The sequence below is a fragment of the Sparus aurata genome, chromosome 4 (assembly GCF_900880675.1).
Source record: "Sparus aurata chromosome 4, fSpaAur1.1, whole genome shotgun sequence".
Lineage (NCBI taxonomy): Eukaryota > Metazoa > Chordata > Actinopteri > Spariformes > Sparidae > Sparus > Sparus aurata.
The window spans coordinates 24,017,935-24,042,396 of NC_044190.1; the positions used below are offsets into that span (position 1 = coordinate 24,017,935).

The 24,462-nt window shown below is 38.7% G+C and overlaps 1 protein-coding gene across 1 annotated transcript; it reads right to left on the reverse strand.

The window, feature by feature from the left end:
- Positions 1 to 310: 310 nt before the first annotated feature.
- On the reverse strand, positions 311 to 5,433 carry ric3a (RIC3 acetylcholine receptor chaperone a). The gene is made up of 6 exons (XM_030415008.1): positions 5,236 to 5,433; positions 2,850 to 3,070; positions 2,527 to 2,602; positions 2,114 to 2,210; positions 1,456 to 1,613; positions 311 to 1,348 (listed from the first exon to the last, which is right to left on the reverse strand). Exons 1-6 carry the CDS (start codon positions 5,351 to 5,353, stop codon positions 558 to 560), a joined length of 1,461 nt encoding a protein of 486 aa, XP_030270868.1. The 5' UTR covers positions 5,354 to 5,433; the 3' UTR covers positions 311 to 557.
- Positions 5,434 to 24,462: the final 19,029 nt, after the last annotated feature.

Consider the following 24,462-nt stretch of genomic DNA (forward strand, 5'->3'; position numbering starts at 1 on the left):
TCGTTTCCAATTATGATTCTGAGCCTCTCTGACAAGACGGAATGTGGCTTAGTAGGAGATTTTTTCTGACATATTTTGTGACTGTCCTAAATTACAAACATATTGGGAAGAGGTTCAACAGGAAATAGGAGAAATTATGGGTCTGGACGGACTAGCTGATTTCAAGGCAAATGTATCTGCCAGGGTATTGGGGAAAAATTCTCGGAGTTCTTATGATACTAGGCCATAAAATGATCACAATAAACTGGCTTAACCTAAGTACTTGTGAACTGTAGACGTGCACCGTAATGAAAGCATAACAAAGACGCTGTAACTCAGAGGGACATTTATTTAGAAAGATGCTATTCTGTTATATTATACCTCACAACGTAAGCACACCGCACATATTCAATTGGAACATTTGGGGTGAATGTGAAAATGTGTAAGTCTTGTCTTTGTCTTTGTACTGTCACCTATTCTCTAAGCCCACATTATTTATGTGTGTAAAATTGCGCTGTTGAGGAACTTGTTTTAACAAATGTTCAAGAAGCTAATTTCAGGTTGGTTGGAACAGTTCTTTATGTCTCTCTCCTGGTCCTCATCCTCAGCCCGCTCACTTCTTTCCGCACGTCTGCTTGGATCCCACCATCACCCTCCACGGACCCTGACATGAACAAAAACTCCTCGTTCTCCTGCTCTGCTTCTTCCTCCGGGTTGGGACCACCCTCACAGCTGAACTGCAGGCTCTCTGCCTCCATCACCGGATCATCGTCGTCCACTTCCTCTTCCTCTTCCGCCTCTGTGCCCTCGTCTTCTTCCTCTTCCTCCACCTCATCTTCCTTCTCTTCTTCCTCCTCTTCATAATATTCCTCCTTCGGGTAGTGGAACACATCCCTCTGGTCACTAAAGCTTATTTGCTTCTTCCCTCCGATGTAACACCGCAGCTCGTTGCTCACCTCCAGTCCGAGTCTCTCCTGCCTTCTCTCCGCGGCAGGCTCGGACGAAGGAAGACTGAGCAGGAGCCTTTTCTCTGCTACCCCTTCTTCATCCTCTTCCTCTTCTTCCTCCTGCATCTCTTCCGCCACGGCCTCCACTTCTTCTTCTTCTTCTTCTTCTTCTTCTTCTTTATCCTCCTCTTCCTCCTCCTCTTCCTCCCCATCCTCCTCTTCTTCCTCATCTTCTTCATCCACCTCTTTCACTATGGATAGTTTCCTTGCCCTGACCTCTTCCTCCTCTTGCTCCATCCTCTCTGCCAGGGCCTCGGCAGTGGGCTGCACTCGGGGCTCCTCCAGGATAAAAGAGTTAAATCTCTGTCGTTCATCGTCATCATCGTCGTCGTCATACACTGGGTAGGTCTCCACTGGGTAGCCTGCATTGCAGTACAAATAGAAATGTGTTAGATTGATCTGAAGACAAAATCTGCAACAAGTGCGAGTTTCAGTCGAGGAGTTTTGAGGTTCAGATTTTGGCGTGTACCTTCCCAGTCTGCTCCGTAGGGGACTTGCTCAGCCTCCATCTCTGGGGAGGCTGCCTCCAACCGGCCCTCTTGCATCAGCTGTGTGATCTGTCTGAGCTGCCGGAGTAATTTCTCCTCCTTCTTTGATGTTGAAGTTTTACTCTTCCTCCTTCTGCCACTGGGGAGCAACACAGATATGGAATGAGAGTCAGGCAAGATGGCAAGGCAAGGGCAAATCACTCTGATTTTTGGATCTGAGTGAGTGGAGGCCCTGATTAGAGATGTTTTCTTTATGAATTAGTTGTGTCTAATAAAAATCAACTATATAAAGTATTTCTATCTACTTAGTATGTACTTAGTATTAGTATGCCCAAAAGTGACATGATTCTTATCCAACAACCTCGCAACAAAATCATGTTTTCTTTCCTTACACATCATTTCCCTTCACATAACCTGCGCTATTATGTGACTTAGGGACTTTTATAGAAGAGTAGTAGCAGTAGCTGTCAAGTAAAATATGCCAGTGGCCTTTCCACCTCAGAATAATTTTCCCTTTCATTTTCAGCCCCTTCATTTGCATGCCAGGTCTAAGCTGATTTATCCCAGTGTGAACTCATTTTTTTTCCTGTGCTGTGGGCAGTGGAAACTAGGATATCAAGAGAAAAAATAAGTCTATACCTCCCAGAACCTCGACTCTTTGCAGAGACAATCCTCTCCATCATCCTTTCTGTGTGCAGGAGCCTCTCCTGAAGCCTGGCAAGTTCATGTTCGTTTACTACATGAACGACAAGAGAAAACATCTGTGAATAGCAACAAATTATACCCAGACGTGTAAATGTATATGCTGCTGAGACTCATGCATATGTTTTGAGGTGAATTGTTGAAAACATAGCAAAAGTGCCATTAACACACCAAAGTCCCTTTAAATTTGGCTATTCTTTTACTGTGGCACTCAATAGCACTAATTAATGATTATTTGTTAAGAAAAAGCCAGATATCAAAGATATGTATAAGTATTATATTATTATATCAGTAGGAATCCCAGGCCTGATAAAACATTTTTGGGGGGAATTACACTTGAAGGTACTTACGTATCTTGCTCTGCTTGTTTTCTTTGGCGACTGTAGTGTAGTTTTCTGATTTAGTATTCTTCCCCCTACAAGTCAACTGCGAACATAAAAAATATTTTACAGAATAGCAATGTTAATCGATAATTTAGAGGAATCTTCAGTGCATGTGGAGTAGAAACACAGTGTTGTCACACAGATCCTGTGATATTCCTCGTTATGCTGTATTTATATGACAGATATAGTGTAAAGCTGCACGATAACACTTTATAGTCATAAATGGTGCTTTATATGAAGTGTCTATAGTATGGAATATTAATATAGGCTGCATACCATGCAGTAATTACCTTATAGATGATATAGAAGATGTAAAGAAAAATCCCGAAGCCATATATGGGTATGACTTGAGCCATCAGGCTGCTTTTTTTGCCACGTACGATGCCTTTTACTTTGACGTTGATGGCTTCAGCACCGTTTGTCATGGAGAAGGAAGTGTCCATACCCCATCCTTCTGGGTCCCCTGGTAAAGACAGCTGATGGGTCACAGGAGGGTAGAAACCAGGCCCAACTGGAGGAGGCAAAATCAATCAATATCAAAAATGACAACAATTTCAATTTTAAATATTTCACAGTGATCTCGTCCTCAGCCTTCTTGGTGGCTTCTTTTCCCATTTTAGAAATCACTTAGGAAATGAATAAGGGTATAATGATACTTTCTAAATGTTCTACTAAATCCCTATTATTTTTAAACACTGCAAAGTTTCACAACATTAAACTGATTTCTTATTCAGTCCATTCAGTTGTGCAATATTTGTGTGTTTTGGATCAAAAAATCTGGGGAGGCCCTCTCGCATTTTGGCTGAATATTGAGAACGATTCAATTGGCTTTTTTAAAATTTGGAATATTCAAATTTATGGCAATTGATTACAATCAGTTTTATTTAGTTATCTTTTTTAGAGTGACATTTCACATAAAATAAGACATTAACACAGAGACAATAAAATATGGTCAAAAAATAGGAAAAGGGTCCAATAGAATTATGATAAAAAAGTGAACGGGAAAATAGAAAATGAAATAAAAATAAATCAAGGCATTTCATTGGTGATGTCATGTTCACGATTAAATTGGCTAGAATGACATTTCTTTAAGTGATTTTCGCCGCCCTCAGTGCCCGTGTGCCCCAATAATGTGATATCATTATGATTGACAGCAAGTTCGACCAATTACAATCGAGTTCAAACAGCGCTTACATAGCCGCTCAGCCGGTGGGCTACTACTGCAGTGAAGAAATTTACTGGCGTTACATACTTGTTTGGCTAACTGGTCAGCTAAAAAAAAGTTACGGTGTGTCGTTCAAGTTTTAAATTGCCTTTCACCAAAGAATAAATGTCATTATAGCAGGGAAATACACGGTAAACAATCGCACATAATTATTAAAAAAATTAGATAATGAATTATAAGTCAAAACGCGCCATCTGTTGGTGGCTAAACGCACTGTTAGCATGCTGCCACTGTTAGCTAACAGCTGTAAACTGAACACCAAAGAAAACTTTGGATTGAACAGCGGGCAGGAGTCAAGAATCACCAGGTGAGTACTGTGATTGTGATGGACACAGTCAAGAAATACCTGCGTGTCTGTGTGACATTTAGGAGAAACATGTTATTATTAATATGTGTAAGACATTTGTAGCCTTTGTTAGCTTGATTTGTTCGCTGATCCACATGATACCTGTGGTTATTGATTATTGCCCTCTGGCATTAGTTTGTGGTCATTATTAAGGTTTTGTTATCTTTACTTTACTGTTTTGCCAGAATAACAGTATTGAGGATTTTTAATAATTGATTGTCTTTTTAGCCACTAGACAGTGATAAAATGTATCAAAACTCATAAAAATGATTAACCATATTCTTCCGTCCATAATCAAATCTTTATCCAGATGTGAACAAAATTGCATTTTCAACATTAGGTGATGTAGAAAAAGTTGTCACCTGCTTGTAAAATGGCCATGGCATGGCTACCAATCAGAGTAACCTAACCTTCATTGCAAATATTGTGTGGATACAGAAATCCAAGAAATGTGTCTCAGTATTGTTGTTATTATTATTTACGTAGTACCACAGTGGTGCTTTCCATGAAGCACTTTAACAGTTCTTGGTGAAAGCTCCTATCTTTTATCAGTCAAGTAACCAATCTCTCCAGGTTTGTGTGATAAAATGGGTCCCTATATTGACTGAGTGATTTTGATAACACTTCCAAAATGTGCACTACTTCATGTTAAACTATCACCGGTTTAATAAGAAAAAAACCCATTCATATGGAATGGGAAAACATTTTTAAGAAGCAACGTGGTTATTTATGATTGAGACAGGTATATGTTTAAGCAGAAGTATAGAAATCGTCGTGCAAATTTAAGGCAAATGTTCACATCCATCTTTAGATCTGCCAAACTCAACAAATGCAGCAGCGGAATCAGTCAGTACTTTGGTGATAAAGCATCAAACAATAACAATAACACACAATCCTACAATAGCTTTTCTTTTTGCTTAATATATGTTGTGTAACACGACGATAAACGTGTGTGCACAACGATAGGGCCCAAGGCCGGATGCACTCTGTAGGCCTATAGTAACAGCTGGCAACAAGAACAGCAGTGATAGCAACAACAACAAAAAAAGACATCGGCGCAGGATGGAGATGGATGGATGGATGATGATCTGATAAGCCGCCTTACCCTCAGGCTGCCCCATCTCCTTTTTCCCTCTGGATAAAAGTATTCTGGGCAAGAAGAGAGAAACACAGAGAACAGAGCATGATATCAGAGTAACCTTCTGGCAAGTTGTTATAGACATTTTGTCTCTGAAAATAACAGCGCTGCGTTTATTTCACTTGAACAGGAAAGCTGGTCTCCACAGATGTCATCCCTCATCTGGTGACGTCCCTGCCCAGATTAGACCAGATTAGACCAGATGCCTTCAAGTGCTATTTGAATTATTGACTACAAATCCCCACAGAGGGAATCAACTGACCTAGGGCATAATAATAATAATAATTATAATAATAACAATAATAAAAACATTTTTGTTGGATTTTTGGGACCACATCAAAGCTTCAGCAACCAAAGTTAACAGATAGATGGGGTGGCCTGCTTAGACACAAAATCAGAATCAATGTGCCACCTTTACACTTTGGTAAAGTATGGGACCCAAACATTAACAAACAGCGCATATTTTTCCCTCTATTCCTTTGCTCAAGATGCTGATCTCTCAGCAAATGCAGTTCCCATTTCAGATCAGATTTTCCATTAGGGCTGCAGTGTTAAAACAATAAATGAATCCCCAACTGGTTTTCATCACGGGTAATTGAATAATCTTTGGGTTGTGGATAAAACAAGACATTTGAGGTCATCTTGTGCTTTAAGAAACACTGATTGACATTTTCCACCATTTTATGACGTTTTACATACCAAACAACAAATCAAATAATCAATAAATCATGTAATAATCAACAGTTTAAATGTTTTTTAGCCGTAGCAATATTGCTCATTGTTATTAATTTTGTCCTAAACATAACAGGATGGAGCAAGGATGGTAGTTTTGTGTTATTGTACCCAGATTTGATGCACATGTTCACATACACAGATCTTGATAAATCAAGGTGTTTTTTTTTATACCCCAGGAGACTACACAAGTCCACGTTTATCTTTCAAAAATTGATTACCTTTTTAAAACTGTTTTTCCATTATTTAGGGTCATTGCAGCAGCAAGAAGTAGCTGGAAAATGAATCAGAAACCTTGATTATAATCAAGTCATGAAAGCTTTTGGCCAGAGACAGTGAGGAAAAAATACCCGGTACATGGTAATGCAGCTGTTTGGCTGGCTGATCTGTGTTGATTGACAGAGGCACTGTAGGATACCAGTGTGTGACATAAAGGCAGTTGTAATTTGGGTTTGATAAAAGTGAGAGAGTGATGGCTTTTATGGAACATTCATTGCTTTATGCTTTCTCAGGAAAAAAGTGTTTCTTATGTGCCAGTCTCCTACTGGATATCATTTCTCAATGGAATAGTCATTGTGTTGTGCTTTAGAGAGATAATGAAAAAGTAAGGAGGAATGAAACTTTGTTTTTATTTGAAACAGCATGTGTATTGTCTTCAACTTGCTATGTTTTATATTTCTAAATGATAAACTCAGCCTGCTGAAGATGTCAAAGATAGGCCGTCATTGATGCTGTATTGAACCAAGGTTTAAGTACATCATCTCCTATTTTAAAACAGCACTTTCTAACATTCAGAGGGTGACATAATTGCAGTAAAGTTTTGTTTTTAGTATAAAAACCTAATGTGAAGTGCAAGTGTTTTTGTACCATACATTCTTCTGCAAATAGACAAACTAGCTTTGTGCTGTTCGATTTCTAAAACAACTGCCAAATGTTATTTCACAAGATGTGTTATTTACATTCAAGCAAAGGCCTTGAGTACACAACTTGCATTTAGGAATCAGATTTTTACAATGAACACTTGAAGGCATCACATGACCTACCAACCCTCTTTAGACTGTCTGGTGTGTTATCCCAAAGAGCAGCAGATGGCAGTGCAGGCTCAGATACAGTGGGATGGCATGGGGACGACAGAAGATCACCTACTCTGAGTGCCAACAGTGAAGTAACTGAAGTCTAATTTATGGTGTCTAATAGATTTGTTCAACACATTTTGTATCAAGCAACTAAGGAGGATTTTCTTTGCTTAGATTTTTTTGTACCCAAATCCCCATGCAGGCTTAAAACCTTTCTAGCTTGATAGGGATGGTGAAGCTCATGTGTTGCTGCAATATTAGAGTACACATTTAGTCAGCTGTAATAAGACATCACTTCACTAACACCATAGGGGCGCCTGTGTAGGTCTCAATATTAGGCACATAATAATTCTTGTTTTTAATCATAATTTAGATAAAATGTAATTTAATTAAAAACAATGCACAGGGTGTTAATTGAGGACAAACAGTGATAACAGAAAATTAATGGACCACATGACATATATGCAGTCATAAAACTCAACTAAGAAGGAGGCATTGGCAAAATTTAGCCAGTGTAAGATATGTAAATAAGCTATAAATTCAGTATTATTATGTAGAATATATTACAGATATCTTAGCCCTTTTTTCTGCTGTGATAGTGTGATAAACTATTAATGAGTCAAATGGTAGCTGTTTTTTTCAAACCATTGGTGCCATTATTCCTTCATTTATAATAAGCTATTTTAAAGGTGCAGCAGTCTTTTTAGCACTTGAGCTCAAACCAACATGAACAAAGGTCAAGTAGGTGAGACCCAGAGGACTTATTAGCCAAAAGGGCCATGACCGAACTCCCACAGTTATCTTTTAGAGAATATTTATCAGGAGTCTAAAGGTTTTTTGAAGCATTAATCAATAAGTTAAACCCTGAGAAATGCCCAGTAAGTGCAGCGGTCAAATATGTAATTGATGGTAAACATGGAATCAAATATTAGGTGTAATGGTTTTTGCTTTGATGCAGCAATGCAAAACACCTTACAATACATCTCCATACACGACATGAATGCATGAGGGGCTAACAGGCACCGATCCATTGTACATTTATATGGTACAAAACAGGAAACACATCTAAAATGGTGATGAGATGTTGTAAAACTTTTGCACAAATACATTCAGAAAGAAATCTATGCAAATGATTTAGAGACTGCTGAAGGGCTCAAGAGAAGTGGGGCAATGTGAAGGGATACCTGACCTTGTGTTTAAATTAAGATATGTATCTATGTTCTTCTATGCTTTGTTGCTACCCCTTTGGGGTTGACCATACGTTTCATATACCTCAATTTTAACTTTCAGTGATCACCGACTTTCCACTTTGGATAATTTTTTAATGTATGTCTTGATGTTTTATTGTTTGTTTTGTTTTTATGTCAGCACTTCCATCACCATTCATAGCAGCTTTAGGTTCAGTATTTGTTCCAGTTATGACAGAAATGTGATACTGCAAAATGTAACATTAACACAACAGTATTTAATGTTATGCTAGTCTAGTCTTAATAGGCTAATTTACGCTAGCTTGTACCATTACTACATTTTACTTGTGCAGTAAATTATGGTCAGTGTATAGATAGATAAATAACAATGTCAAACATCCGTTCAACCAGCTGTGAGGTGCAAATATCATGAACATGGTGCATAGACTTGTTTCTCCCTTTTTTAGAGAATGTTTAAAGCAGATTGGGTCTATGCATGAAAATAATCATTTCGTTGAAGTCAGTCAGGTTTAAAGTTAAACTCTCAACAACATGCAACCTAGGCTTTTTTTGTGAATGTATATGAGTCAAACCTTCGTGTAAAATCATAATTGCGATGAAAGAGGCACTTTTAAGATTTACCGTATTTTTGTTTTCGGGCAAGCTCATTTTCAATGAGAGTTCAAGGGGCACTTTGACGCTACCATCAAAATTGCTAGTTTTAAAACATTAAGAAGGCTCGACACAACATGAAACTTTGCTCATAGTGTCACCAGGGTCTCTACACATGAACACGAGCATTGAGAACATTGTTTGTGTACACAGAGTTTAATAAAAAGAGAGTTTTTGGACAACTCATGTTAGCAGATGATTCCTCCGCTGCTGTCCTGCTAGTGAGAAGTGTCGATTTCCAAATGCAACTTAACATGGAGGACAATTAAGTTGCACCACTCCTAAAGCTTAGTTCCATATAAATGCACGGATAATTCCTTGTTTTGTCATTAGGGAAAAACAATATTGACCTTGAAGATGAGAAAGGAGCCTCATATAAGAAACAATACAAAAATCAAAAGCCGGAAAAGTCACGTGAGATATCGCGGATAGTTGTTGCTGGAAGAGAGTAGCGCTCTACCTTAACTGTCCTCCAGGTTACGTCGCATTCGGAAATTGAAACTTCTTGGCTGCCATGACAGCAGCTAATGGAACAAGCTACTGCTAAGGTGAGTTGTTCTTTTTAGCAAACTCTGTGTACATAAACAATGTTCTCAATGCTCGTGTTCATGTGTAAGGTAAATCTCAAAAGTGCCTCTTTTGTCGTAATTATGCTTTTACGCGAAGGTTTGACTCATATACATTCACAAAAAAAAGCCTAGGTTGCATTTTGGCGAGAGTTTTACTTTAAGGATCATTTAAAATGCCACTTAACTTAATGTAAATAGTTACTTGCAAATGCTAATTTTTGATCAGATTTGTTGACCTCAGTACTCAGTGGGTGGTGATGCCCGTTGCTAAGAATAGTACTTAAGGATATGATATTTAACATTTTTACATTAAAATGTCTAATACAACTAGCTTGATTATTTATTTTGTGAAGTAAGGTACTTACATTATCCTTAGTTTCTTCAACAGTGTTCAAACCTACAGACATCCGTAGATTTATTCAAGGTATTGTTGCGTTTCATTGGGTCAAAATTTCCAGGAGAGAGTCAGGGGAAGAACGTCAGTTACACTGTGACAAAACATCAAGTGAACTCATAACTTACCTGAGTCACACTGATAGATTTTCAGCAATGTTCGTTGTTTAACAGTCAAGACAACAATTCCCATGATCCCACTCTGCTTACATCTTTTGTTTTGTTTTGTCTGAGAGACCTCCAGTGGCAGAAATTACATACTCTTCTTTTAAATGCAATGACGAGGCCCTTCTCATGTAAGATGCATTGTGGAGTTCCCCAGGGGTCATATCTAGGCTCAGTTCTGTATGTCATCTTGAGGCCATCTATTGCATAGACATACCATCAGTGACCTTGTTATGCAGATGATATGCAGCTCCACCTATTATGCAATTCTCAATACCCACAGGGGATTTCATGGTCATTATAACCATCTCAGAGACATTCAAAAGTGGATGGCTCAATTTCTCTTGCAGCTCAATGCAAATATGCACTGAAATATTTGTCACTTGATATGAAAATGAAAAATCCTCCATTACACGAAATACCTCACAGTGTCACACACAACGTTATCACATCTCCAAAAACTTGATATACTCATTTTTTGTCTAAAATCATCACCTCTTATTGATGTATTGTATTGTCTCTGTATTCTGTAATGCAAATAAGTCATTGCTTCTTACTTGTTCAAATGCATCAGCTAAACACTTATATGGTACAAAGTGGACACTCTTGCAACCCTCTATTAGCTGCCTTTAGAATTGATTTTAAGCTCTTAGTGCTTTATAGTGTTCATATAATAGCAGCACACTGCTTGCAGAACTGCTTTAGAGAGGTTGTGTTTCCCCACCTTGGACAAATTTCATGTGGCAATTGCAGCTGGCCATGAAGGTTATGAATGCTTCACAGTGAGGAGCCGTCTGCTAATTAAATGGTTATTAAGAGGTGCTCTGGAGGCTGAGGCCTACTGTCTATTGCTTGGTACACCAGTAGAATCTGCACCTTTGAATCTTGCGAGTAGGCTCACCTGGTTACCTCAACTTTTGTGCAGTTATGTCTAACTATTATGACCTGCAGACCTTAAGTCTTTCCAGTAGTTTGTGCTCTATAGAGAGGAGCTCAGGCTGGCCTCTGGCTGGCGTATTCTGCAAGGGGGGGGGCACCTCTGTGTTCTTCAAGATTTTGTGGGTTGTGAGTGTCCCTGTTGGATGGTTCTCTACTGCTACTCATTTAATAAGAAGTTGGGCTTGAATTTGTGGTTGCATCAGTGAGAACAGTTCTTTCCTAACAGCCTTTGGCCAAGGTTTACCACAGTAGCAAAGACTTTGAAAGGGCGGAGGTCTGTATGCATATGAAATAGTAGTTACCTCAGTGTAACTCCAATTCTGTGAATACTAAAATAGCCCTCTAACAGCAGGTCCTTTGTTGAAAAAAGTCAAGTTCAGCTCTCATAGAGGACAAGCTGCTATCTGATTGGGTAGTGGGCATAACAACATGCAATTGTCCTGAAACCGATCCTTTGGGAACAAACGTCTGGTAAAACCTTTTAAATAAAAGTCAAATTACACCCACAGGTGTGTTTAGTACTATTCTGTTGTGCTACTCAACTGAGTTGGAGTTGACTGCACTCCTTGCACATACTATAACTATAGAATGCAGCAATCACGTGTGGCCATTATTTATATAAAGTTTAGTCTTTCTTTTAGAGAATAACTTAAACATTTTTCTTATAACATCATGTTTTGGCTTAATTGAATATTGTTGACAACTAAAGGTCCACTTTGTAAGAAAGATGATTTTTGGGTCTCATCCCCAACTTGTCAAATACTGACGCTTTGGGCAAAAATCTACTTTCTTCCATATATACCTTTTATAATAGAGAAAAATGTGTCTTGGTCAAGGACCACTCTACTGACTGGAGTAATGGAAATTCTGAGGTAGACAATACTGGACCATCAAGGCCTCAGTAGTAACCTTTAGTGCAACACATGGGACCATTTGCCCCTCTCAAGCACAATAAAAATCTTAGTCTAAGACGTGCTTATATGTATAGATATAGATATACAGGAAGGACGCTAAGTTTTCTTTATAATGTCAAGACACTAACTCATTGCTCCAAGGTGGATATTTGACACATTTTATACAATTGTATGCAAGTTGTCTACCAATGAAAACTGCAATCCTGCTGTTTGTTGTGTTCAGATAATTATTTTCTAACAATACATTCCTCATTAGAACCGTTGTGCTATACTTTCCAGACGGTGTTGACAGTAAATTCAATTAGAATGTTGTAAAATGATGTGTGTGACAACAACAACAAGCCATGACACTGAATTTGTACACTGAAACAGTAAGAAGACATTCTGTAGCACAATGAGTCTTTTTCATTGTTCGTGTTAAAACTATAGTTATGTGTTTTGATTAAAGAAGGATTTTCTTCAGTGTTCTGACTGGCATCTCATTTGCAGCAATGTAGGGTTTCATTTCAATCATACAATGGTTGTAGACCTTTTCAATCTTGGATTATGAACTGTTGACCTTCATGTGACAGATTCGTTTGCTGACCACAAGGCAGGCAGAGGTGTCAAGTGACTACATCAAAATTCTTATCCTTACCTTCTGCAAATCTGCTGACTATTAGAATTATCACCAAAGGATATGTAGTCATGGCAGGATAGTTACTTTTGATTTCTCCATCAAGATATTGAAACGTATTTGTCATTACTTTGGGGATGCTGCCTTGTGACTGGTTGTATGCATAAAATGGTTGTATCCAAAATACAGATGAAAATTCTGTCATAGCTGGCATGGAAGAACATTATTGGCCATGCCATACACCCTCTATAAGCTTTTAATCTTAGGAAACAAATATGCATTTGTGTACCCTCTCTGGATGAATGGATTATAGATTATCACTGCCAACCAGCATATGATGCCAACAGAGATTATGGCTGCTGTATGTTGAATAAAGCAGATACCACTGTTTGGGAAATTGTTGGCACCATGAACTACTTCAAAGTAATTTGGATGTGCTGCAGTGTTCAAATCATAGAGGGTATTAGCCATTTATCTGTAAAGATTCTTTTTCATAACAGGCTGGTATTTTAAAGACAGTTGAGTTCTGAATTGCCATTTCGACCCATGCTCCCTGTTTCTGTTTTCTATTCCTATTATTCCAGTCAACTCAACTGTGAACTGGCTCAAAATGTATTCCCATATTTCCCCATAATTGCAGCATTGTTGAAATAAGACTTTCATCGTTCTCATGGAAACCCCTGAGTACACATCAAGCTGTGCAATTACTCAAAAAATAAAACCCGCTAATGTCAGAGTGGTGAAAATATCACAGTGCACTTCCATTCCAAAAATCCAGCTGGGAAGTATTAAATTTTGAATCTGACCACATGCATATTCACAGCCACAGCTCTTTTAAGAAATTACATGCAGGCTGTTGGCCCTTTCTGGGTCGTTCCTTTGAGGCTTTGTCTTCTTTTAGTGATGCCATACTGGAGGTATGTACAATTCACTCTACTCTACAGTGCACCATATTGTTAATACCAGCACTTGTCCTTTATCTGTTTACTGCGCCTCTCTCTTATCAAGCCTTTAATTACTTAATTATTCTTCATTGGGCTCAATTAAAACACAATGGACTCTGCTGCTGCAAAAGTCAACTATTGCAGCTTCTGCTCAGCAGTATACAAAGCACGGGAGAGATGGGCTGTTGCAGTTGGCCTTCTATTATGTACTTGGAATAAATGAGATTCTGTTATTCTTTGGATGAAAGTCTGGCCTTTCTGATTATTATGCTAACAGCAAAATATAACATTGACTTTTATAAAATGTTCATGCTCCTGGAGTCGAGAGAGGAATAGATTCACATACATGGCAATCAACGCACCTTCCCCAAACAAAATTACTTTTTAGAAATAGAAATCGTTTTCTTTCTCTATTCATGCAAGTGATTTGTTGCGCAATGTCACCTTACTGAATAGCAGCAGACCAGGTTTACATCAGGTTTTTTTTCCACTCCTCCCCGTGCCTCTATCTAAATCAGTCAATTTATTTCCAAATTGCATGTCGAGTGTAGGAGCAAGGGCTTATGGCAGTATATTAAATCAATGCACTCCCACAGTATGTATTTTGAGAAGGTTTAATTTTTTTCCTCTTTTTGCTGATATTGATGGGGATGCACCTGGCTTTGAGTGTCATGAAGGACACACTGTCACAAATTTGAATCCTGTATATTCATAGAAGAAAGACAGTCGTGAAAAGGGAATGAGGTGGATTAATGGAGTCGAAACATGCTTTACAATATAGGCCAGACCTTGACTGTCTTTTAGTCGTATGGTTGGCAGTCTGCACACTTTAATTTATTAGTATCAGAAGGACAGACACTATCTCCAAGGGATGCAATTTAAATTTGTGTTGCTTCTATGGGCTATCATGAACAAAACATGCACACACCATGCTGTGGAGAACTTGAATATGAGCTCTTCGTTCTGATTGCAAATACACAGCATACATGTATAAGTAGAAACAGGATTTTCTCTGAGTGGACAGGCAGCTCAACTAACCTTTGCAGTACATCTCTCTGTTATCTTACCCTTTAGTTGTCTTAGTTGAAGCATCTATAGTATTCTTTCTTGAGCATGTTGCATTTTTGATTCAAATTGAAAGCACATAGTTGTGTCCCATCTATACTTTTTATTTTTTTAAACACAAAGAGAATGCATTTAGGGCCATATGTAATTATTTTCATTATCACTTAGTCTGGTGATTATTTTCTTGATTAATGAATTGAATATTTGGTCAATGAAATGTATTCAATAATGAAAAATACTCTTCACTCTTTCTTCAAGCTCAGGGTGGCATCTTAAAATGCCTTTTTTTGTCCAATTATCAGTCCAAGATGAAAAGATATTCAGTTAGGAGTGATTGTCAAAGCAGTTGCCAATTCATCTTCTTTTAATTGACTTACAAATTAATCAACTTTATGCTTCAGCTCTATACATAATAAATAAATGTCTTCAGGCATCGGCTTCAGGTTGCGGAAACTAAAAATATGGTTGCCACTTGCCAATTATTCGTCATATAATACTGTATTTTGAGCAGTTAAGATTGTATGAAGTTATTTGTCAACTTAATAATATAAATCTGCCATGAAAAAATATTTTAAAGCATTTTTGCAGCAACCAAAACAATAATCTGAATCCTAACAGAATTTGAGCATGTCCCTCACTCAGTTCCTGGTACACAAAATACAAGCAGTGCAGTTGTTGTCGTGTTTTTCACAGATTCAACTGTTCATCAGTGACTGTCAAATAACTTAATTTTGTTCGACATTAAAGGTGCAATTTTTAAGAAGCCACCTGTCAAATTCATGCTCACAACACATAGGGGCCAGAATATAACCAAAGTAACCGCTGTGAACTATAGTTGTGCTTTACTAGTTAGCTCAGTTAGGTGTCCAGCTTATGGTTTAGACTGGGAGCTCAGGGACCAGGGGAGTAATAGTGTTCACACTGTAGCACAGGAGATTTGGACCTTGATGGGGTGGGGCTAGCTGGTTAGCATGCTAACTTCAGAAAACTGCTATTTCTTCACATTCGTTTGATAACTGTTGCTAATTTTTAAATGACTTCAACAAAAATTCTTACACATTGTCCCTTTATTGTTCTGACTGCAACACCAACAAATATCACTAAAGCAGCAAATATGGAAATTGTATTTTGGGGTTGCATGTTTTGCTCTTTGCTGTTTTTATAAGTTAAAAAGTGGTTGCCACCGATGGCAGCCAAAGGCCAAGACTTGGTTGCCAGTTTCTCAAAATGGTTGCCAATGGCAGCCCACTAGTTGTTTCTGCGAGCCCTGCATTGTTGTTCCCATTTGAACGAATTATCAGGTCTCACCCCTCTCTGTCATGGAAGACCTTTTGCTCCCCCATCAAGTGTTAACATTCAGAACAGCACTTTCGAGATTTAAATTGAAGTCAGGTAGTTTGTTTTATTGAGTTTATCAATCGAGTAACTTGGTGCGTACTTTGTCTGTTCTTTTCACTGATGTAGTCTACTCTGATTTTGCATCCAACATTGATTATTATTGATTATTAATTAACACTTTTTGATAGAGAAACATCCAACATATTTAATATATTATTAATGATGAACCCATAATTAATTGTTAAAGCAGCTGATTATGAATTTAAAAATAGCTTAGTACTATCTCTAGTTTTAAACAGTTTTGCCCCTAAATTACATCAGCTATGCTTATGCAGCTCTGTTTCCTGGTTTGCTTTTGTATGTTTGTGTGGATTTTTTTGAATTATCTCTTCAATTAGTCTTTTTTATGCAGTTCAGCACCTCTACTTTGTCTTAAATGTTGAAAAAAATCTCAGGAACTTTAGTTGTTGGATTTTCTGCTGAAAGTTTATTGAGCTGCATGTGTGTACTTCATTTTAAATGTTTGATAGCAGCATGTCTCCCCTGTGTGTTTCAGGCACCTTGAATGCCCTTAACCAGCACTAATAGGAGATAATGATTGGTGCGCAACAAAAAAAGAGAGATTCATTTTGAATTATTAACAAGTTAACTTTGTAGTGGAGGCACTTTATCCCCGAGGACAAACAGCCCAAATGTTTGCAAAATATAATTAAGCCGAGGCATCTTTAAATGTCATTGCTGCCTGTGCCATGTTTCAAATTGTTCTGCATCAACAGAATTTAACGAGATGGCTAAGGAATCCATTTCCTGCAAGCATGTGATAAGCCACACATACAGTGGAGCACTTTCATTGATTGCCAAAATAAAGCATTTTGTATGCAAATGGGGGAATGGAGTGGCTAAGCTGATTCAGCCTCATGGACACCAAATAATGGTCTTTACAATTAATACTTTTACATGCTATCCATTGAAAATTCCGTCTTCCATTTAATGGCTCTAAAACATTTACACATGCCCAGAAAAGAGGGGGAAAATGCACTGTGTTCCAATGGATTAATATGAAAGCCAACAAACAAATAAAGCCATGCATCCCTCCCTCCCCCCTGAGTATTGGTCCCTTTCCTGCCGTCTCATGCTCCTGCACATTTTGGATTAACTGATAATCTTTGAACATGAAGGAAGGTCTGCTTACCCCAAGGGGGTGGGATGTAGTGAGTGAAAGAGAGCACAGGATTGGAGGCAGTGCCGCATTGTTTGAACGTAATGTGCTTGTCTTGTTCTTGTTAACATGCAGCTCTTTTTGTAGCGGTGATAGGGCCTTAAATACGCCTCCTTCACTTTTGCAGGTTGGGTTACAGGAAACCCACAGGTCTGAATACTTAAAGGACACTGTGGTAACATGATTGTCAGCCGCAACAAAAAAGAGGAAGTCCACTTAAAACTGTGGGTTCAGGGGTATTTGAGGGGACCAAGAAACCACTTGTAGTCAGTTAGTGTAGATATCCTTGGAGCCTGCTGTTGTCTCCCCATCTGGTCAGATCTGGTTAACTGTTGTGTTACAACAACAGAAGGAAAGTACATTTGAATAGACTTCTTCACTGGCTTGGCTAGTAGATGTTTTGACCAATTTGTGTCCTGTCCTGTACTTTGTCCTGGGTTGTCTAGAGTGTTATCCAATACAAAGGAAGTCTTGTTACACTGGATGGCTGCTTTGCCCTCTCTTGTCATCTGTCTTTGCATTGTGTCTAGTTTGTGTGACCTCGAAGGAACCTTTTGTCATCAGTACTAGTAGTGCAACATCTTTAGTTAGGATCAATCTTCGACTTCTGTGAAATTGATATTACAGTATTTTCACATTTAGAAATCCATGAGAACAAATGATCAAAAACTCCTATCTGTGACTTGTCCTGGGTTGTGAACAAAGCTATCTAATGATGGCATTTATTGTCGTTTTTATATTGTGATGAAATGACAGAACATCTTACCAAATACCTTAATTTTGTGTTAAACACCTTAAACAATATAATGTATTAGAATATATTAATTAATAATGAACTAAATGCAGCCTGTTCAGATCCTCCCCATTATTATTTCTCAAAAAATGTATATATCATTTAATATTTAACACAAGATGGAGCATCTCATCTATTTACCCAGCCATCTGTACATGGACATGAATTGGGCACAAATTGTGCATTATTTCTTTTATAACTCAGCCAAAGTCTTAAAAGGAAAATGTATGTTCTTTTACATGAATCCTAAATATGAAATTGTGTTAGTTTTTGTCAAACTGATTTTTATTGACATATAATATACATCATAATCTTCTCCAAAACTTGACCAAAGATTAAACTTGACCTATAGAGTAGATTTGAGTGTTTCTCCAATTGAAAATATCTTTTTTCTAACCATAACCAAAGTTCTTTGATGCCTAAATCTAACCCCAGACTGGATGCAAATCCTGGGCTCTGGTGTTGTGGAAAGGGACTCTAGTGCAGTGGTTTCATTCAGTTAAAGAAACACGGTGCAGGCATGAAAACAAAGGAACATCCTGTCGACTATACAGGAGTTCATGTCAATTTCACAAACTGCAGTGCTACTATCCTGCTTTCCTAGATCCTGTGCCTGTTCCTGCACACTTTACTTTGTTCTGGTCTGCCTTTGTAATGTCCCGTATCATCGGTGTCCTGTTATAGGTTACATTTACAAGCTGGGAATATGTTTTACAACCCGGAATATTGAGCCACTGAAACATTTGTTCATGTATGGAAACAATAACAAAGATTTTTACAAGAGGGTTGTAACACAATGGCACAGAAAACACATTATGCACTGATGAGGGTAAAGTGTAGTACAACAGCACACAGGAGGGTTCACGCAGTATCTGATTAGGAACAACAAACAACAACTAACACAGATGTACGTTCATGCTGATATGGCGGCTTTATTTAACCATTTACACATAAGGTAGTTCCATTCCATGTTTTTTATGCTATATGTAATGATAAAAGAGCATGTTAGTTGTGTTGAGGAGCAGTGCTGCATCATTGCAGACTTTGATGAAATAAAATAAAATAAAATAAATCAGAATTGTTTTATTGGATTTATTTGTCTCAACAAGTGCTATCTGGTCTTTGAGAAATGTTTTATTCCTGGTATTTTGGTTTGTGTTGTCCATCAAAGTTCAAGACCTCGTCTGCTATCCCCCCTTCATCCCTTTTGCGCTTTTGCCCTTCACCCCCGCAGTGTGTCATTCTCAAAAATATGAGTCCGGTACCATTTCAGAGTCAAGGACAGCAGCAAAAAACTGTTGACAGCAGTGTTTGAAGTTAATGAGAAAGCTGAGCCCCTCTAGAGCTACTGAAAGGTGGCGAGAGTGCAAGATGGGCAAGAAGGACGATGGTGATGGGGCTGACCTTCTGATCAGGTGAGCGTGAGGGGGGCCTGAGGACAGAATCCCCTCTCTGCTGCCCAGGCTGAAATTTTGTGCTTGAGAAGTGTTTAACTTTCTCAAATCCCAATTGCACTCAGTGGGGAGTGTCCTCTTTTCCCTTTTGCCCACAGGTTTAGTGCCTGCCCTTACGCCTAGGCCTCAGGCAGTCTGAGGAGGGGGGTTGGCGTTTGGAGGTTGGGGGCGAGGGGGTGGGGGGATCAATAGGATGGCAGCTTGCCTGTTTGACAGAGGTGAAGCTAAGCTAGGGGAGAGAGAATGGGGGTGAGATAGTGAGAGCTATAGATATCTGAGTAGGAATTATCCATGACACCTGGGCTCTCAAGCTGCAACCTTTAAGCACATGATTTAGGATCACCTCTATTTGTGGGATAGCCGTAGCAGATTCAGCACATTCAATCCAAACCATTGTGCTCTTTTAGCTCCCAGAGCCGAAAGACATTGTCAGTTGTTTGTTTAGAAACGCTCTCATTGTTAAATCCTTGTTCCTACATTGTTTCAGCCAGGTGAATTCAATTTGATTTTGTACCTTCTTTAGTTTCACTTAGTTGACAAGGAGACGTGGGAAAATCTCCTTTTAGTCATTCAGTCCAACCCTGTGTTTTTCCGCACCGCTGAATTGATACAAAAATGTTCTTCTTTTTCAAGCGATAATCTATCATTCCTAATAATCTTCCTTTGCTGTGAGAACGGTGTCAATAAACTGACACGTTAAGAACAAGCGCCACAGCCTTTATCTCTGTAAAAATCCACAGCCTTGTCTTCAAACAGAGACAAAAACAAACTCTCTGCTTTTATGTTATGCTTTATTTTTTAAAGGGGGATAACCCTGGATGAGACTGAAAACATTGGCTTTCAAAAGGTTGACATTTAACTATTGTAGATATAATGATGGATACAAGAGATGGAGCACATTAATGGAAAATGACGATGTCACAGTTCGTCTTCTGAGTTAAGGTACATTAATCCGTAGTGTTATGGGAAACGCTGATAGAAAAAATAAACGTACTGAAAATTTGTAAGAAGTGGCATCAATTTCCCTTTTGACTGTCAGTGAATGAAGATTTCTGAGCTGATTGTATTATTTACTCTGCTCAGAAAATTACAGAAGTGTAAAATCCTTGCAAGCATATTACTTGGTGTTCTTGATTTCTGGGAGTGATCCCAACAAAGGCAATGTAAATGTCATTGGTTTAAAATGTCCCATAGTGACAACTTAGCTTTCATCATACCTACATTAATTAAACTCTGCTTTACCATAGACTTTGACACAGTCATTTCCTGGCCAATTGTGTATGCATGAGTGGTTCTGTCTTGGTCTGCTTTCTGATGATAGGCCGATGCCGTACGTTGGTGAAAATAGCTCAAAGTCATCTGAATCTTTGAGGAGCTTATAAAGAGAGAGTGCAGAGGCAGGGACCAGGCAGGTTTACAGATCCTCTATGTGTCCAGACAAAGAGTGTCGGTGAAGTGAGGGATGTCAGATTGACGGGTTATAAGATGCACTGATAACATGAATGACGAAGCCTGCTTTAAAGGCAGAAATGCTTTTATGTATTCATCAAGTAAATTGCAAGCGCAGTCGGAAAAAGGGCATATGAGGACTTGCATTTACCTATTCTGTCATATAGTTAACATTAACTTGAAAACAACAAATCTACATTTTTGGGGTTGATACCAATATCTATAATCTGATAATGTATCTGATATTCCTTTTCTTAATAAGGATTCCTTAAATTATCTTTTTTTTTTAAATAAGGAATGGAAATACTGAAACATTGTTTCATCATTTATCAGTAGGTTAGATTATATTTGTTTGTAATAATGAAGCAGAAAAAATGTTTTGGAAAGTGGCAACCTTACAGAGCAGAGATGCAAAACAGCCTCTGCTCGGACATCTCTCCATCCCGTGTACTTGTTGAATAAAACATCCGTCTCATGCACAAGGTAACGGCAATGAGAGAGGCTTGTGTTTGCAGAGATGAAACTCCCTATCCTCCACTGTGCCCGAGAGAGTTTAGCCTTGATGCATTTTACACCAGCCCAAAAACCTGCGTTGACAAGTTATCTGTGACCTGTGGTGAGAGCGGGAATGGCTGCGGTGAAAATCAATCTTCGCCTCTCCTCTCGCCTTGAATACCAGCAGAGCAAACAAACAGGCCTAAACAATACGATATATACCACATATCAATTACACTAAATGCCTCAGTATCTATACTTCACTGTCCCAGGCACACACCGGTTACAAGGCACACACGCTGCTGTAAGACGATAATGGTGCTGCATTGTTCCTCACCATCTGGAGGGCTGATAAGGCCTGCCTGTGCATAGTTGATAATGAGAACAGGCAGAGGAAAAGTGAGTGTTAAACATTTCCTTGGCCCATGAAAAAGGTTCCATTAAGTCCACTGACCCCAATTGAATATTAATGAGCTAATTAACGGATTTATTGTTATGCGCAATTTCTGGAGGGGCAATTTTTTTTCAAGTGCTATTATTTTTTCTAATTATTTTCTGTACTTTTTATAATTGAATCTTTGTAGCTGCCAGCATCCTGTTTGTGCCTTGGCAACAAGAAAAAAGCAGCTGGCATCGGTTTTCCCTTCTATTAGCTCGCTGTAACTACAACAAAAAAAACCAGAGAAATGGTCTTTTCGATACCAGTGTTTTTGTCATCAAGACTACTCCTCTGTGCCTCCATCAGCGCAACACAAGTCCCAAAAATATTATTCTTTAAATGCACCACCTTGCTTATCTGTTTTAGATATATACAGGGCAAGGGATGTTAAGGTGTTGGATTACAAAAGTGCAATTACTTGGTTTACTGCATGCTGCATTGCATGGAGGACTTGACAAAGGTTTAAATGGGCAGTGACAGCTGGGCTTGATAGATAGCATAATCAGCTGATGTAGAAGATGCACTGAAGCAGTCCTCAGTGGACAGCTGGAGAGTACAGCCAGCTACTGAGAGAGATGGTAACCTTGGGAGGAATGACTACTGATACTTTGCTTAATGGATACATAAGATATGGACTACAGCAGCTTCAGGATCCACCTAAAGTAGATTGTGCTTTTAATTGTGCGATTGTTATTAAAATCGTGTACCCATGCTGTAATATGTAACACATTGTAATCATTCTCTCCAAGGTCAGTTTTGATATCTAAACATGACTATTTCCCCAAAAATAGTTCCTTAATGGTCCAATTTGTGAAAGTCAGTCTCATTCCTGGCTTGTCTAATACTGACGCGTTTGGTCAGTGGCTGGTCCAACTGACAAACCGATTGTGAATCAATTAACAACTGTCTTACAAATTGGACATTTTAAAGTGTAAACGGACAGCTTTTCAACTTTCCGCCCTCCTAGAGTTTCCCTGCGGTATAACTGCTGTCACAAACAGCAACATTAGCAACAAGGCTACCACTAGCAGCCTGGGTACTGTCCAAGCAAAAAACAACTGTAAGAAATTGCAATTTGACCTGGAAACCCAAATGTCAGCACCATGAACAAAAGGGTTACACAGGTCTTTTGTTTTACAGGTTTTGTTACTGATCTAGAAAAGTCCAGAAAGACACAACACTGGTGCCCTCCATCGAGTGAATGGCCGTCTGTTATCTCTTGTTTTACCTCGGTTTCTATCACTCTCCCTCTTCGCCTTCCTAGCCTCCTGCATCAGTGGGATCTTTTTATTTTGCAGTTATTCCAGTTGTTCCACTGTTACCTGGGGATACCAGGGAAACAGTGCCTCTTCCTGTTTTGCTTGCAATCACAGATATGCTTCAATTGTGCCGTAATTCGACCTTCGTTCAGTGAAAAGGCCAAATAGCATAGTGAAAGCAAGGCTTATAGGGATACACTCTATATGTGGATGGTGTCATTTTTATAGGGTCGTTACACTGTGCAACCAGTATATATTTCAGATTGATAAGTTAATGCCAAAAAAAATACCTATTGCCAGTTTAAATGCTTTGAAGGCAAAATAATTCCTAATCTTCAGAGGAGTTGGTGCCTGTGCAAGAAATTATCAAACCGGGAGAGAACCCAGGAAACACCCAGCATGTGCTGGAGCGACTACATCTCCCAGCTATCCTAGAAATGCCAGAAAATCCACCAGGTAGAGCAAGAGCAAGCTGCGAGGAAAAGGCCATGTGAGATAATGCTTGCTCCTGATCCAAACATTGACATAACTCTTTTTGTAAGGCAGGAACCAGTTGCAGATGTTAGATTTGCACCTGCATTTTTCAGTGGTGCGCTTGGTTATGATCAGTTTGGACAGGCAGTGGAGAAAAAAATCTACATCAACCTGCTAAGAACTGAAAACTAGAACTATCCTAGCGCTAAAAACAGTATCTCCGTTTGAAAGCAATGAATAAGAAGCAGCAGGGGCCATTCTGATAACCTTTTTGATAACACTAATGTAATTATTATTGCATTTCGCTGTCCGCATGTTTGCGTAATTCTGTTTATGGCTCAAATTCAATTCCAGCTTAATAAAACCATCAATTTCTTTTGGTTACTTCACTGATATAACTTGGAGTAATGAACTCATTTTGCTGTTGTATGGAAATTTTGTCTCATTACAATAATTTTGCCTGATCCACTCGGCAGCCGATATTAAGAGTAAGGCCCTACAGTCATAGGCTGGGTTATTATGCTATACATCACAAAGTGCATTAGGCTCATAAAACCTGTCAACAATAAGGTTGGAAAGTTTGTGCCCATGGCCCAGCAGGTTAATTTATTTCCTCCAAAGACTGACTAGAAGTTTCCCTTGCTGTATTGCTGCCATACGGGAAACAAATTCCTGCTAGTTGTTCGGATTCAGTACTTATCCTCCTTTACACACATTACATATCCTTAATCGACAGAGATGTGCTTCCAACAAATAAAATCATAATCTGTCATAAATGTACAGAATGTACAGCTGATGTATTTGTAATGCTGAAATTCACTGTCGGATTCACTGGTCAATTAGGTAAACCACATGAGGGAAAACAGCCCCTCTGTAACTGGAGATTTTTTTTTATAAGCATACAAAAAGAGAGTGAAATTAAATCGATTCCAGACACAGAAATGTTTTGTCTTCATAAGCCAAAGACTATGGTTCACTCAACCAAATAGACTCCCTGAAAAA